The following is a 15,012-nucleotide window of genomic DNA, read 5'->3' on the forward strand; positions in this document are numbered from 1 at the left end:
CTTCTGGTCTCTACCCAGGATATTTCAAGACTCAAACTCATAATTTGGTAGGTGCTGCAGACCGCGCTGTGGCAGAGCCCTTCCATATAAGGGGTGGGAACATCCTGATCTGAGCCTGAGTGAAGAGGAAGAAGCTTCTGCATAGATGATCCATAAGATAAGAAACATAGCTCTCTGGGAATCTGGGAGCCAACTGCTGGCCTCAATAGAGCTGCTGCCAATACTGCTCTACATGTCAGTGGAAAACAATGACATTCCCAGATGAGATACCTGTAGTCACCACAGACTACAAAACTCTTGCAAATTCTTTCACAATCCACTTAGTCTTTGATGATCTCCTGATACAAGAAGACTAATAGTCTATTTTCTGATGTACTTTTGCAGAGCAAAGGGCTGTATTGTTGAGAACACTTCAGATTAATCCCAGGAAGGTTATTCTTTGAGGTTTTTCATTTACATTGAAGAACTGAAACACTCTGTTTGACATCAGCCTGCCAAAGGGATACTTTCTGCAAAATTCGAGACACTGAATTCAAGCCAAATTCACAGTCTTATCTCAGAACCTGGCAGTGAGACAGAAAAATCTTTTTGGAGGTTAACATGTAGCTATCCTTATGATTAAGATTATCAAGAATATTCACAGCTACTTCTGCAGTGTTTTTACATACAAACCTTTACTAAGGATGAGAAAACAAAACCCACATCCATTTACCTTGGCAAAATGGCACAAATCAACTGCAATTCCATAAGAAAGAGCACACATCCAACCTGTTTCAGTGTGCAAATGCCCCACAGCCTAACCTGTTTCTACTTCTGTAATATAAACTGGGCACAGTGAAGGATTTGGATGGGAAGGATTTGGGGCTGGAACTCTTTTCAAACAGAATATTCATTAGAAGGTATCCAAGTAATCATGTTATTTCCCCATTTGTCATTAAAGTCATAAGGAAAACTGCCTCATCTGCAACTCTTCATTGTGTTCAAAATTCAGTCAGAGCAAGTTGTACCTTACTTAGCACAGCTCAGCCTCTTTGCGTTTCTTTGAATGAACACTGCCATGAAAACATTTTTAGCAACAATATGGAATATTACTACAGAAGTTGCACCTACTTGATTAAGCAGCCGTGAAAATCTTACTTTTTAACCTAAATTGGTGGCATATAAATTAGTGCAGCTTACAGGCCACTCTAAGCAAAATTATTCATGTTCCTTACATGAATAATCATCAACAGATATTTTTTTCAATCACTTCAGTAAATAACCTTCAGGGAGTTTTGCTGAGAGCCTAATCTGTATTTAATTTAGTAATTTGAAAATAACATGGATGACCTTTGTGAAAAATCTCTTAAAAATGCAGCTGTGTTGTTTACCTTAATAGTTCAACAGCAGCCAAGTGAAGCATTTGCTCTATTCTGGCCTCATCCTACAAATGACTGAATATATAAATCCAAGATTCTGGATCCAGGCCACTGTAAGCCTGAGCCGTTCATTAATTCCTTCTTTGCCATTATTATACACTTGCTGAAAAAAAGATTTGTTGCAGATTTCCCTTAAAAATATCTCAAAGTTGTTTGATATGACAGCTTTAAGAGCATACAACAACATTAAGGAGAAAATGCTGGAAAACTCTAGGTACTACAGAAAAGAAATACCCCTTTTGTTAAATGATGGAGAAAAAAATATTTAAAAGAAGAAACAAAGAGAAAGCTCATCCCACTGCTGTGGATATTTGTAGTAAAGCAACTGCTCCTTTAGCTTAAGCACTGAAATGAATGACTAAATTAGATTCTGAGCTTTCAGAGGCAAGATGCCTTGAGAAGCATAGCAAAAAATCCCACAACATAAGTGATGAAAAACAATAGGCCTTGCAAATAAGCCCCCTTCAAAATAATGTAAAAAAGGTGAAGAGAATTTCTGAGTATATTTTTCTAAATAAAAAGGAAGGCACACCATTAATATATGCCTCGTGATAACTGAAATTGCATCCTACTACAATGGCTGAATCTCACTGGGGCTGCGTTTAAATTCTGCTAAGCATTAAGAAATGCCTAAATAATGGACAGAGTTCAGGGGCACATAATACATCTTGTTATAAAGAGCACCTGCCAAGACCATACTGGCCTATATTTAAAAATTTTTTACAATTAAAATACCTAAATCTAGAGGCCATCTGTTTCCTGCCTCTGCCTTCCTCAAGTGCTAGAAGCTTTCCTGTAAACACAGGTGAGTAAAATAAGATGCTGCGTGATGTTAAAGGACTTAAAGATTTGCACAACATCTGAAGTCCTGTCCAGCTGCTTTTCAGCTCCCAGCCCTTCAATTAAAACTGATGAGAGAAGCAGTATCCTCTCTTCCTCTCCCAGTGGCAAGATCCTTACATGGGAATTCCCACACCAGACTGGGACAGCAGCTATTCATCCAGCAGCCTGGATTTGACAGTAACCACTACCAGATGTTTCAGCCAAGGCACAATAAAATGCAGGGAGAGTAACTGTGGAGAAAACTACTCATTTTTCCCCCAGTTTCCTGCAGGTCCCTGGGCAATGCACATATCCTGGGACATAGAGCATCCCAAGAAATTGGTCTGTATACTCAGAAATTTGCCAAAAACTGTTCAGATGGCAACTCTGAATTCAGTGCTGACTGGTAAAACAGAAAGGCCATGGACTGTCCTTACTGCAGAACCCTTAAGAGAAGTTAAATCCACATTTTAATTTTAGTCTAATTGTGAAAAGTACAAAAGGTAAAACAATTCTAGGAATTCTAAAAGGTTTTTTCTCTTATAAGAAGACATAAAAGTGCTGTTGGGTTAGGACGAGTCTTGAAGGCTGGACACAGACACTGGAAAATACATCTGCAGGCCCAGTCTTTCCCTGATGACATTTGCACATCAATTAATACCAGCTGAGAATCAGGTCCTGCTCATGAAGAAAGTCAGGTGCTCAGTTGTTGGCCCAAGACACCACCTGAACAGCTAGTCTGGTAGTCCAGTGAGATGCAGCTCAGAAAGCTCTGCCTTTGAGTATTCCCCACAGCACACCAGTCTCTGGAAGAGAATCTTCTGCATCAGGAAACCCTTGCTGACAAACATACACCATCTAAAACTCTACTCCCTGAAAAAGATTTTGGACAACTCAAGTCTTAGGGAAAAATGAAAACCATATGACACTTGGGGCTTGCCCAGACAAATGGGCAGGACCAATCCTGTGCTTTTCTGCCCCATGAGGGTAGAGGTGAGGCAGCTCTGACTCAGGAGCTGTGAAGCCACATTCCTGCTGTGCCTCTGCTAATCCCATCAGCCACGCAAAGCAGCAATAAGCACATCCTTGGTTTTGCCAGCTGAGATACATGGAGCACAGCTTTGGCTGTGCTGGACCAAGGCAGACACATCTGCAGCAGAGCTGAGTGCAAACAAAGTTTGAAGTTTATTTATTTTTTCATTTTCCTCCTGTTTTCCTATTTCTTTGGAGAATCTGACAATGAATCAAAGTTACAGTTTTGCAGAAACACACAGAAAATTTATTCAATTTGACAGAAGTGTACAAATATTTCTGAAAGATGAAAAGGCATGAAACAGGTCCTGGTTTCTTACTGCCTAACACACAGACAACCCCAGGAATCTGAAAGCAGAAAGCTACCTGGCTCCTACATGGGAAAGCAGTGGAGTTTCAGAACTAGAAGCCTACTATTTCCTTCCTTTCTTGTCTTTTGACCAGTGAGATGTTTCATCTGGTAAATTTTAATGCATAAGGGCACTTACTGAAATGAGATATAATACAATAATAAACAGATTTACTGCATCTCTGCACAGAAACTGGCACTAGTATCATAATGATGATAGGCTTTGGGACATGAACAAACACACTTATGCATAAAAAACATCTTCTGCTGAGCAGTTCCTGAGCAAGAGGATAAAGAAAATGACCCAACAGTGAAGTGTACATGGCACATTTCAGCTAAGACTATAGCCACCATTCTTAGATTGCTGTCTTCTCATGTTATATCACAACTGTTAGAAGGTTACTGATACACACTCTCAAATCTCAAATAGCAGGCCTGTCTCTCCTAGTTTGTCCTTTTAAAAAGAGGACTCATGAGAAAATCAACATTAGTTTTCACAATTCCTGGTGGCATCTTTGCAATTCCAAAATGTCTCTCCTGCTACCCATTGCTTCTTGCAAAGCAGTTAAAATTAAATCATAAATTAAAGATTATACAACAAAGGCTTCAAAATAACTTAATTGCTGTATTTATCAAGGGAAAAAATTTACATTTAATATTAAACACTATCCTTAAAGCCAGCTGGTCATACAGAGAGCAGCTACAGATACTTAGAAAAGCAAACATGGTTATATTGCCAAAGTGCTACTGAGATTAGAAAACAAGCCATCAGAGGTAAACAATCTTCTCTTCTACTCTGCCTCCACTTTCTGTGTCCTGCAGGCTCTCAGGCTGATGGCTCAGCACCAGTGCGTCTACTTGTGGCGACTGGGTGGATCCCTTGTTTGGAATGCTTATTTCAGGAACCTGGATCTGTGATGTGTTCAGATCTGTAACACACAAGAGAAGGACATGAGACCATGCATCTTCTGCCATGCCACTGCCATCACAAAGAGAGAATTCTGACTTTTTCATTAGCAACATTTTCTAATTTGTTGTGTCTGTCTAGAAAGGAAAACAGCATTCTAGTACAAGTCATACTACAGTTTGGTGAGAGGTACCTTACACAAGTTTACTGAAGTCTGTTCAAGTCTGTCCACTGTCACATGAAGAATGCTCACTGTCATTATTTTTATAATAATAATTTGAAAAAATGAATAGCCATACTTTACTGAACATACGCAATAATGGAAAGGTTTAAATGACGTCAGAGTTGGGCTGAATGGAAACATACAGCACATAATCAGTACCTTTGTTAGTAATAATACAATGGTAGAATTAATACAGTTTTCATCATTACATAAAAATTTATTTGCAAGCCTTCCTTTTACAGATGAAAAAATCAACTGAGCAAACCCAGTTAAAAGTCTACGTGGCTGGCACTTGCGTTCTGATGTATAAGCATTCTTTTTTTTTCTACCAAGTTATTAGTACTTATTTGCACAAACTACCTACTCTGTTCTTGTCTCAATCCTTTAGGTGTGATGTGGAGAGAATACTTGCACCCCAATACTACAACATTATTTCACTCGAATCTTCATTTGTTATCTTTCCAGTCTTCTCCCACAAATGCAGAGAATCAGGTACTTGTTTTCCAGCATTGAGCAATGGAGACTTTTGTGATGATCTGTATATGGCTTAAAAAAACCAAAACAACACAACTACGGTTGGGTTTTATCCCTAGCCAGCATTCTGTAGCACTTCCGGCCCTACATCTTAGTAGTTGGGTTTTCTACATCTGTATGTCTTCAAAGTAGTTTTACCATAAAAACAATCCGCATAACAAGGGAATGTGTATTCTCATGCATAGTGATGAGAAAAGTCTGCAATATTTTTCACTGTAATCTTGGCCTGACCAATCTCTACTATTACATCAGGAGAGTTAAATTTTCATTCTTCTGTCTCAAAAAAGGACTCTGCAAGAAGAAGGGGAGCTTGGAATCCTTCCCATAGCATGGTAACACCAGAAGCAAGCAAACTCAGAAATGGGGTCCTTTGAGTCTTGATCATTCATGCAAAGAGCTGAAGATGTCATGCCTGCTCTGGTCCGTACTTCTTCTCACATGTATGTGCAATGAAAATCTATTAAAAAGGAGTTATTTGGGGTTTTACACACCATGTCACTCTAACTGGTGGCAATTCAAAATGCCACCTGCCTGCATTTGGCACTCCCCTTACACATGTGGCTTTCACCAGTCTTGTTCACTGATGCAGGAATTTAAGGCAAAACAAGTTTGCTGGCACCCTGAAAAGCTGAGGCTCGCCAACTGCTCCCTGCCACGATGTGGAGCAGTATGAGATGATTATGTGATGGGCATGTGGGAACACATCGTATCACTGCCTCTGCATTCAGCATCTTCTCCTCTTTGATATTCACACAGCTGCGGGGAGCAAACAGGTTTTGGGGCTTCAGCTCCCAGGGTAAGCCACATGTACATTATAAAGATTGCTGCCAAGACTGCAGGGTCATTGGCAGGGGCAAAGTATTATAAACAAACAGTGCTTAGTCATAGAGGGATGACACGGGACCTTACCACAATTAATCCCCAAATGTCTTTCTTTTACTGTTTTATATTGAATTTAACAAATTAAGTTTCAGCCTTGATGAAAATTCAGAGTAAGTCTTGACTGCAGGTGAGTTATTTGCAATATGTAACATAGCAGAACTTAAATCCGCAACTTATTTGAACAACCTTGATTTTTTTAAAGATGACTTCTTAATTTCTTTATTTTTGATAGTCATATTAGAAAAATATTACAATTTGCATCAACAGAAGAAAGCAGGAATATGTCTGCTTTTCTTTATGAAAGCTGGATACATGGAGTTTATTTATTTATTAAAAAGAGCCCTATTAGTGGAAGAGCCTCAACTTCTAAACACTTCCATTTTTAGGTAATTTTACCCACATTAATAGTCCTTTTTAAGTCCTGTGAGTCTATTCACTTTACCAAAGTTATGCGCATAAGAATACCAGGCACTAAACATTTATTTGAAAGATCTGTTTCCAAAGTGTATGAAGTACATAATTGGAGAAGCCTAATTACAAATTTGAAAAAAACACAGAAAAGAAAGGGAAGCACCTTACATGCAGTTATTTTCCACCATCAAAACTAAACAGTAATTGCTTCACCAATTAAAACAGTAGCTGTTTCCAAGCCATTTCTCATTACCTGTTACAACTCTAAGAGTAGACCTGAGCAGTGGAGACCATCCAAGTTCTGGGAAAACAAATCAGATTCTGTCACTATCAAAATTAATGATTTATTACTACTTTAGCTGTCTTTTTTTTTTTTTGTTTGGTTAATTCTGCTGCATCTGGAGAATCTGAACAGCAGACGAGCATTCAGGAGGTGACAACGCACCTGAATGGGGTGACAAGTGGCTTCAGGCTGGAAACGTTGTGCTTAACCCAACTGAGGACGGAAGGAGCTGGTTTTGGATGCACTTCAGGTGGCACTCAACACAGACTCTGCCTAATAAAAGCACAATGTGTCTCCAAGGCAATACACTCACCCTGCCGCTGGGGAGAGCGCCTGCTGTTACTCTGCCGGATGCCATGCTGGAAGCAGCTGAGCCAGGAGACCAGCTGTTATCACAGGCAGCAGTATGATGTGCATAAAGCTGCACATAAAGGGTGTAAGGAGTGACAGAAATGATAATAAAAGTCTCAGATGAAGGAAGAGTAGGGAAAGGGGACTGAACCACCAGTCAGCACTGTTCTTGTAATGTAAAGCACCAGCAGCAGCCACGAAGTCTCCCCTGAGTTCTCTGGTACAGCATGGGGGAAATAAGCCATCCTCGTCACCAAGTAGGAGAATGCTGAGAGAAATTCTCCTCTTTAAGTGCTCTTCCGAAACAGAGAAGAAACTTCCAAAACCAGACTTAAAAACATTAGCTGCTCTTTACTACAGAACTCTGGGAGCCGAGAATGTTTAATAAAAACGCAAACCAAACTGATTATCTGTGCAGACATCAAGGCTGCTACTGGAAAAGTGACATCCAGAAAGTTCTCCTGGGCTCCCCAGGCAGCTGGAGCATCCAGGGGAACTCCCCAGACCCTCTCCAGGCCCATTCTCTGCTGCATTCTGACAGATGGTCAGAATTCACTATGGATCAAGAGTCAGGTCAGGACGTTTTTGAGCCTCCTTAAACATCACTGTAATTCACCTGTCAACATCAGCCAAAAAATGAGTTTTGTATTACTCCCTTTCTTTAAATTCAGCATTTACTTATCCTTTCCTCTGCTCCCTTCCAAGGTACCAAGGGGCGCTCCCTCTGGTAAGCTGTGTTTAGCTCAACAGCGCACCCACCAGACCAGCACCCACATCACCAGTGCCCAGAAAAAGCTTTCCCACAGCCCCTACGAGTACCCTTCCCACCTCTTGCTCATTTACACTCTTTTTTTTTTTTTTCCTTCGTATTTATGTAAGTGCAGGAAATATACTCAGATTTCCAAAGCTTTAATGAAACTGATCTGTAGCTGAGACACTTCCACAGGGTCTACTGTGAGACTCACAGCAACCTACTTTCTCCCACTTCTACACCAGCCAAGGGCTGTTGGTATCTTTCTGCATCCTGGACCCTGGAGTTTATGGGCAAAATGAAGCCCTCTTTAACTGTTTCTCACTAATGTAAAATATTTTTCTCCTATGACGCTCCAGGTAACTCTTTCCTAAAGAGCAAGCCAGATCCACAGCTGCATCATGGGTACCCCTAGACAAAAGTGAACAGCAAACCAGAGAAATACGTTCTTTCAACGTTGGGCTGGTCAAACACCCCAGAAAGAGAGATGTGCTTGAGTCTGGAAACCAAATATTAGGTAATCTGTGATATTAGGTGATATTAGGTAGTCAGCACTTCAACATTTTGGTCACATGTAGTCCAGCAGTGCCACATCACAACACGAAATACCCCAAAAGTACAGCTTTTTGTCCTTTTTATCTCAGCCAAGACCATCCCATTAAATAAACTCCAGGTATTCCCTGTTGTGTACCTCACCAATTTTCTCAAAAGGAGTCAGAGGCTGTTTCTAACAAATTCTGAAAACAATCACAAATTGTCTAATTCACACAGCTACCGCCAAATCCAACATTAAAAACAAATCCCATTTTTTCCCCATTTTCCATGAGTTTAGGTCTGGTATCATGAGGACAACCATGAGGAAACTGCAGACACTCTTTCCATGCTTTTCTTAGACAACCTCAATATAACAATAATGACAGTTCTCTAAATGGATTCGGGATCCAAACTCTGAGAAATGACAGCTCCTGGCTAAAAACATCCTACTGTTGTATGGGAAAGGGGGAAAAAAGCATTCTGCATCCTAACTACCATACCCTACCTTTCCCATAGCACTGAGACAGGATTAGTGGTGTCTCACAAACTGCTGAGAAGGTGAAGGACAAAGCAATTGTATTTGCAGGAATCTGAAATCAATACACATCAAAACAAACACAGCCCATGTTCCTGGGGGCGGGAGGGGAGGGGGCGGTCAGGGGATGCAAAAGCCAAGTAAACAACTCATTAGTCACACTGATTCTCACCTCCTGTCTGTTGTCATAGGATGTAAGCACTTTCACATCAAATAAATGCCACAGATTTTCTCTTTCACCCCCTTCACCCCTCCTCTCTCTCTCCCAGGATCAGAGCTCTTCACGTAAGCCTGGAGTGCTCACAGCAATGATTATGGGAAGAACAGGAGGACATTATCAAGGCAAGAAACACTCCAGGTAAAAAAAAACTCTCTCGAGCCTCTGTGTTTTGAATAGAAAGCCCTCAGTTTTCCTCCTTCGACTCTGACTCTGGGGTTTCACAGCATCATAGGATAATTCAAGCTGGAAGGGATCTTATTACTTCCTAGCTGTTTCCAAAAAAAAAAAAAAAAAAAAAAAAAAGGAGAAAAAATAAAAAAAAAAGAAAAAAAATAAAGGGAGGTTTGGAAGGAATACACCACATAGATTTTGCAGACACTGAATTAATTTGCTGTGCCTTTCAGAGATCTGTCTCATTGGCCCTCTTTACAAAATAAAATTTCATTAAATGAAGAGAGATTTCTGCTATTTTTAGCAACAAATATGTCAAACAGTCTCAAAGCCATTATTCCTCTGAAAATAATAAATAAAGTTAGGTTTTGGTTTTACATGTATTTATAATAACTGGTACCCAGTTCATCTGGACTGACAGCTGACACATCAGCTTCAGGCCACCGTTATGTGAAATGGCAGAGCTGCTCTATTTAATCCCCCCACTGGTACTCATGCATAATGCAAAGCAAAAACAGACACCTAAAAACCAGTGCTAAGTCTGCCAGGTCTGGGATATTCAAAGGAATTCAAGGGTAACAGGCTCTCATTTGCCATTACTGTTCAATGTCTAACGACAACCTAACTCCCACAGGCTCCACTGAAAGTCCCCATCGGCAAATCCCACAGCACCTCTTTGTCTCTAACGATGCTCCCAGTGGTTTCTATGCAGACTCATTAGTGACAGCCAGCCAATTCCCCAGGGAACTCCAGGCACCTCAGCCTCTTTCCCTTTCCTCACCATGAAAGGCATCAGTTTTGATTGCTTTTTTTAAAGCCTACTAAGACTTTCCTAATTTGCTATGGATTTTCCATACTACAGGTTTAGTCGTTTATGGTTGGTGGGAGAAAGGGAATAAACATCGTGTGCAGCACTGCACACCTGGAACGCTTTGCCATCACCCTGGAACAACTAGGACACTGCTGCTACTGTGCCAGTTCAGAACACTTGCTACAGATAAGTCATCTGTAAGCCTTGAGGATCTGAGAATAATTCCCAGCAATTTCACTAGGAGTTGAGATCTCACATACCATGGTCAAACAAGGCCCTTTGCACCTCAATAAAGCTCATTTCACAGCAGGAACTGAATTTGGCACTGGGCCTCAAAAAACACTGGGAAAAATATTTTTACTAAAGTTACCAAGGAAAGAGGAGCCTAATCCATTTCCCAGCTGACTGAATAAGGCAGGAAATCAATCTGGGTATTTTAATGCTGTTATTTGCTTTTAGCCAGCCCAACCCTGTGAAAAAGCAGCAGTTGCATTTCTTAGGCAAACAAGCACCTTCATGAATAAGGTCTTTACACGAAAAGCAGATGAGGAATTATATCATAATAGAGCCTACATTAATTAGTCTTATCAGCTTTTGGTTCATTTTTTTGTTACAAGACAAAGAACAGAAAGAATTCAAAGTCTATGATGAATAAGGTCTGTAACACAACTCTTCTCCATGTCTGTACTTTGGATTTTTGATCATGGTAAAATTACTGGGAACGCCATTATTCTGCATGTTTCTGCTCTTTGTGTAGTTGTCTTAGGTAAAACAATGCAGTTCAGTCTTCAGGTTTTGCCTCATAATTCTTTTAGGAAAGTTTGGTCTAGAGAATTTGGATCAAATTCTTGGCTAAGACAAAATATAATTTATTCCACCAAAACTGCACTAATCATAAAGTTCCAACTCATACTTGTCTTAAAGCTCCAGGTTTTGGAGTAATGTGATGATGCGACCATCTTTTCTTTTATTAAAGCACCATAAACATACTATTTCTAACACTGGTGTTACCAAAGAAAAGATTTTAAAAACAACTCAAGCTCAGACAATGACAGTGACACCTCTTTAACATCAAGTTCATAGCATGCCCCTGGGTCAATTAAAATTTTAACCTACTTACATGGCTATGTTATCAGCTATTTTTGGCATGCTATTTTCTAATGCATATCAATAAGAGAGACTTAAAAATAGGCCTGGCTTGAAATCATAACTTGTCTGTGCATTAAATGCCCACAGTCTCACCTCAGCAGGGCATACTGCCTGACAGCTGTCTGCTTCTGCTTAATATTAATTTATTTAGGTATGAATTCCTTATTAAATTGTCTTTGCGCTAAGCTTTGAAGCTTTAGATGGTCAATTACAGACACACACATGGTCCAACAGGTATTCTGCTAACAATGAACACATGTTTTATTGACCTACTTCTTTTCCAGCTCATTAAACACAGCTGCACTCAAATGATCAAGAGGAAAGAACCATAAAACCTCAAGAACACCCCTCCTACAAAGGATCACAAGGAACGTGACCAGCTGCCGCCTCGGGCCACTGCTCCACCCAGGGCGCCCACACAGGGCACGTCTCCAGGGGCATGGGCAACTCGCCTGTCCACTGACAGCAGTGGAATGCACGGGAAACCAGCCTCCCAGTTTGGGTGTCTAATGTGGGTGTGTATGAAGTGGGCTGGAACCATTTCCTCTCGGCCCATAATCTGCAGAAGCCATTTTTGCCAGCAAACTGAAGTCAAAACAAACTACCATGAGTGAGGAACACTCCTGTTTCAATGTTTGCTGGAGAAACAGAAACCCCATAAAGTTACAGACCCAAAGAGCACTTTCAAGGACTCAGCAGATGATGAAACCAGCTCCCCTTTCTGCAGGTGGCCAGCACATCCCCAAACCTCCCTCACACTCTGCCCCAATTTGCACCCTGAAAAGAAAACACTACAGTGAGGCTTTCTCTCCTTCCCTCCCCAAGAGAGAAACGGTTACCATATTAGTCCTGAAAAAACACTGTCTCTGGCACATGAGTTCATTCCCTTTGAAACAAAAAGGGACATTTACACATCAAAACTGTTCTTTTGAGCTCTTTGTTACCACACACAGATGTTATTCTGTTGATTAACTTTGCCTCATATTTTATGGATGCTTTTAGATTGTGAGTTGTTTTGTTGGGGCTTTTTAACTACAATTTCACTTTGAAATAAATGTGAAATCAAAGACCTTGGCAAAAAAATCAGTTCAGTCCCCAGCATTTAGCCAGTCTTTCAGGTGCAACACAAAGGAGTGTGCTCTGGAGTTTGGCAAACATTTTCTTGAGTAGCAGAAGGGGACAGCTGGGTTACAAAAGCCAAAAGGGGGAGGTAATATATAAAACACTCAGGTCTCCTCCTAAGCACCTTGGTTTTATAGGGTAATGTCCCAACAACAGACCAGATCCACTACTTCTTACTCATAAAAGCTCAAAGAGAGTAGCAGAAGAATACCAAGTCAATATACAGAATTGCCACAGAATTAAAAATAAGGCAAAGCACCTGTTTCAAATCAATTACATGCTAATCTTACCCTTTAATAGAGCTGCAGATCTTGATTAATAGAGGAAAAAATATGGGCATTACTACAAGAGTGAGCATCTGAGAGAAGCCTCTTATCTGATAATCACAGAGGTAATTGTTCTCTTCTGAGCTCAAAACTGAAGGAAATATTGGATAATTTTCTACTGCAGTTTGAGTATTAGCACAGCCCTTTTTATCCATTTCTAGCCAGATTGGCAGGAAGTATATGTGCTGCTGTTTTCTTCTTGCAGCCATTGAAGAAAAAACCATCAAAAACTGAAAAGCAGCATATTCCCCAAGTTTTGCATAATAAGCATAGGAATTTTCAGGGTGCAACTGAATATTTTGAAATGGTAGCCCTTTTTAATTGCTTGCTAAAAGTTCTGTGAACATGTAACTGATGTGAGAACAGTCTGCATAAAAGCGAAAGGAAAAATTGTACAAAGTCAAAAAAAAGCACAATTATCAAATAAGCATCTCTTCAGCCAAGTGCTTTGCATGAGTGCATGAAGAGTGCTCAGATCCACTTTCATTACTTCTGCTCCCACTTCTCTCTGCTATGAGCTACACTGGTCTTACCCTTAAGCCCAGATTCATCACCTCCTTCTTCTACCTTGCCTTCATCACAGGTTTTAAAACACCCTCCTGTATTAATTTCACTTTCAGTTCAAAACTGTCTGTGTTTAATGCAGAAGCCTTTCTTAGACCTTCATCACCTTCTCGATGGCATTGTGCTGCAATGGCAAGTTGCCCTGCACAGGAGATACCTTCTCTGAAGTTTTGCTTTCAGGAACAATTACCCTGCAATTTTCAAGCTCAATTAATAAAAGAAAAAAAAATCTCTTTTCATCTTTGACAAATATACCACTTCCCCTGTCTGACATATATTCTTTATCACAGAGTAAATTCAATGATATTTAAAGGCATATATTTTTTATTTTTCTATGACAGACCCTAAACAAATATAGACCAATCACATCTATCATTGTATCATTTATGTTCCAGCTCTAGACGAGACTTCCACGGGACACTCAAGGAATCTCAGCAGGTGACTGTTGTAAGTCTTCCTATTTGATTAAACTGAAAACAACTTCCATACTAACATCAAAGCTCTTTGCCTCTACTGCCCCACCAAAAATTTACACCCAAAGGAAAGTTTTCTATAGCATCTGGAGAAGGATTTGGATGGCAACTGGGTGCTCCTGTGATGAATACCAGAAAAAGATAGAAAATCTTCACCAGTTTCCCAGTAAATATTTAACAGGAGATGATGATGAAGTTTCATATTACTAAGACTTCATTACTTTTACACAATGTGCTACAGGCCATTTCCTGGAATATGTAAAGTATTTTACTAAATAATTAAAATGAGATTGTACTTTTCAAAATAAGCCAGACAGATATACTTGGTGACTCAGCTACATGATTGTAGAAGGTGTGTTTGCATGCTCAGTGTCTTGCAAAATTTGATCATCCATAAACAGCTTCTCCCAGACATTAAGATGCATTATTTATTCACACTTGTGCATCTATGTCAGGTTCCAACTCTATTACAAAACACATACAAAACATATTTAATGTACTAAAGCAGGGCACACAACCAGGTCTCTACCCACAGATTACATTTCCCAAGGAAATAAAGACCTCCCAAGGTATCTTCCTGCCATCAACTAACCCACAAGACTCTTGTTTTGTGATTTTTTTCCTCAGAGATCACCTCTTTTCCTGCGGATTTGCTGTCAAAGTCACAGCTCTGCATAACCCTGAGCTACAAACCAACTGTCTGGCTAAAGACCCTCTGCTCAGGGTCTTCTGCTTCAAAATGTGCTCCTTTCCTTCTTCCTACTTCCCTGAAACAGTCACCCACTGGAATATGCTACCTAAGTAAAGAATAAATCTGCTCATAAGAGAGATGGTCCAAACCACTCCAGTTTCACTGACACCAGTAATTCAACCAACTTCAGAAACCACTACACAAAAGTTGATGGAACCATAAATGAGAGGCAAATGAGAAAGATTTGGCCCATTATCTTGTTGCTGTTTAAGAAGTCTGCAGACAGTGAAACCTAGTGTGGTGTGCAGATTTACACCAACACCAGTGGTACCTCAAAAGACAGGGACTGACAGCGTCTTTAATCCATTCATCGCCTTAAAGATTTGCACTGTTTTAAACTTCCCTCCTAATGAATAGACCCTAAATGAGAAGATACTAGAAAGAATAAAATCA

The 15,012-nt window shown here is 40.1% G+C and overlaps 1 protein-coding gene across 1 annotated transcript in view; it reads right to left on the reverse strand.

The window, feature by feature from the left end:
- Positions 1 to 3,406: 3,406 nt before the first annotated feature.
- The window catches only part of ARHGEF28 (Rho guanine nucleotide exchange factor 28), a 105,345-nt gene continuing 93,739 nt past the window's right edge, over positions 3,407 to 15,012 (reverse strand). Inside the window, 1 exon segment of the mRNA XM_027635073.1 lies at positions 3,407 to 4,550. Coding sequence (XP_027490874.1) covers positions 4,390 to 4,550 — 161 coding nt within the window. The 3' untranslated portion in view covers positions 3,407 to 4,389.

Source organism: Corapipo altera, unplaced genomic scaffold (assembly GCF_003945725.1).
Source record: "Corapipo altera isolate COAL_440 unplaced genomic scaffold, ASM394572v1 61411, whole genome shotgun sequence".
In the NCBI taxonomy this organism is placed as follows: domain Eukaryota; kingdom Metazoa; phylum Chordata; class Aves; order Passeriformes; family Pipridae; genus Corapipo; species Corapipo altera.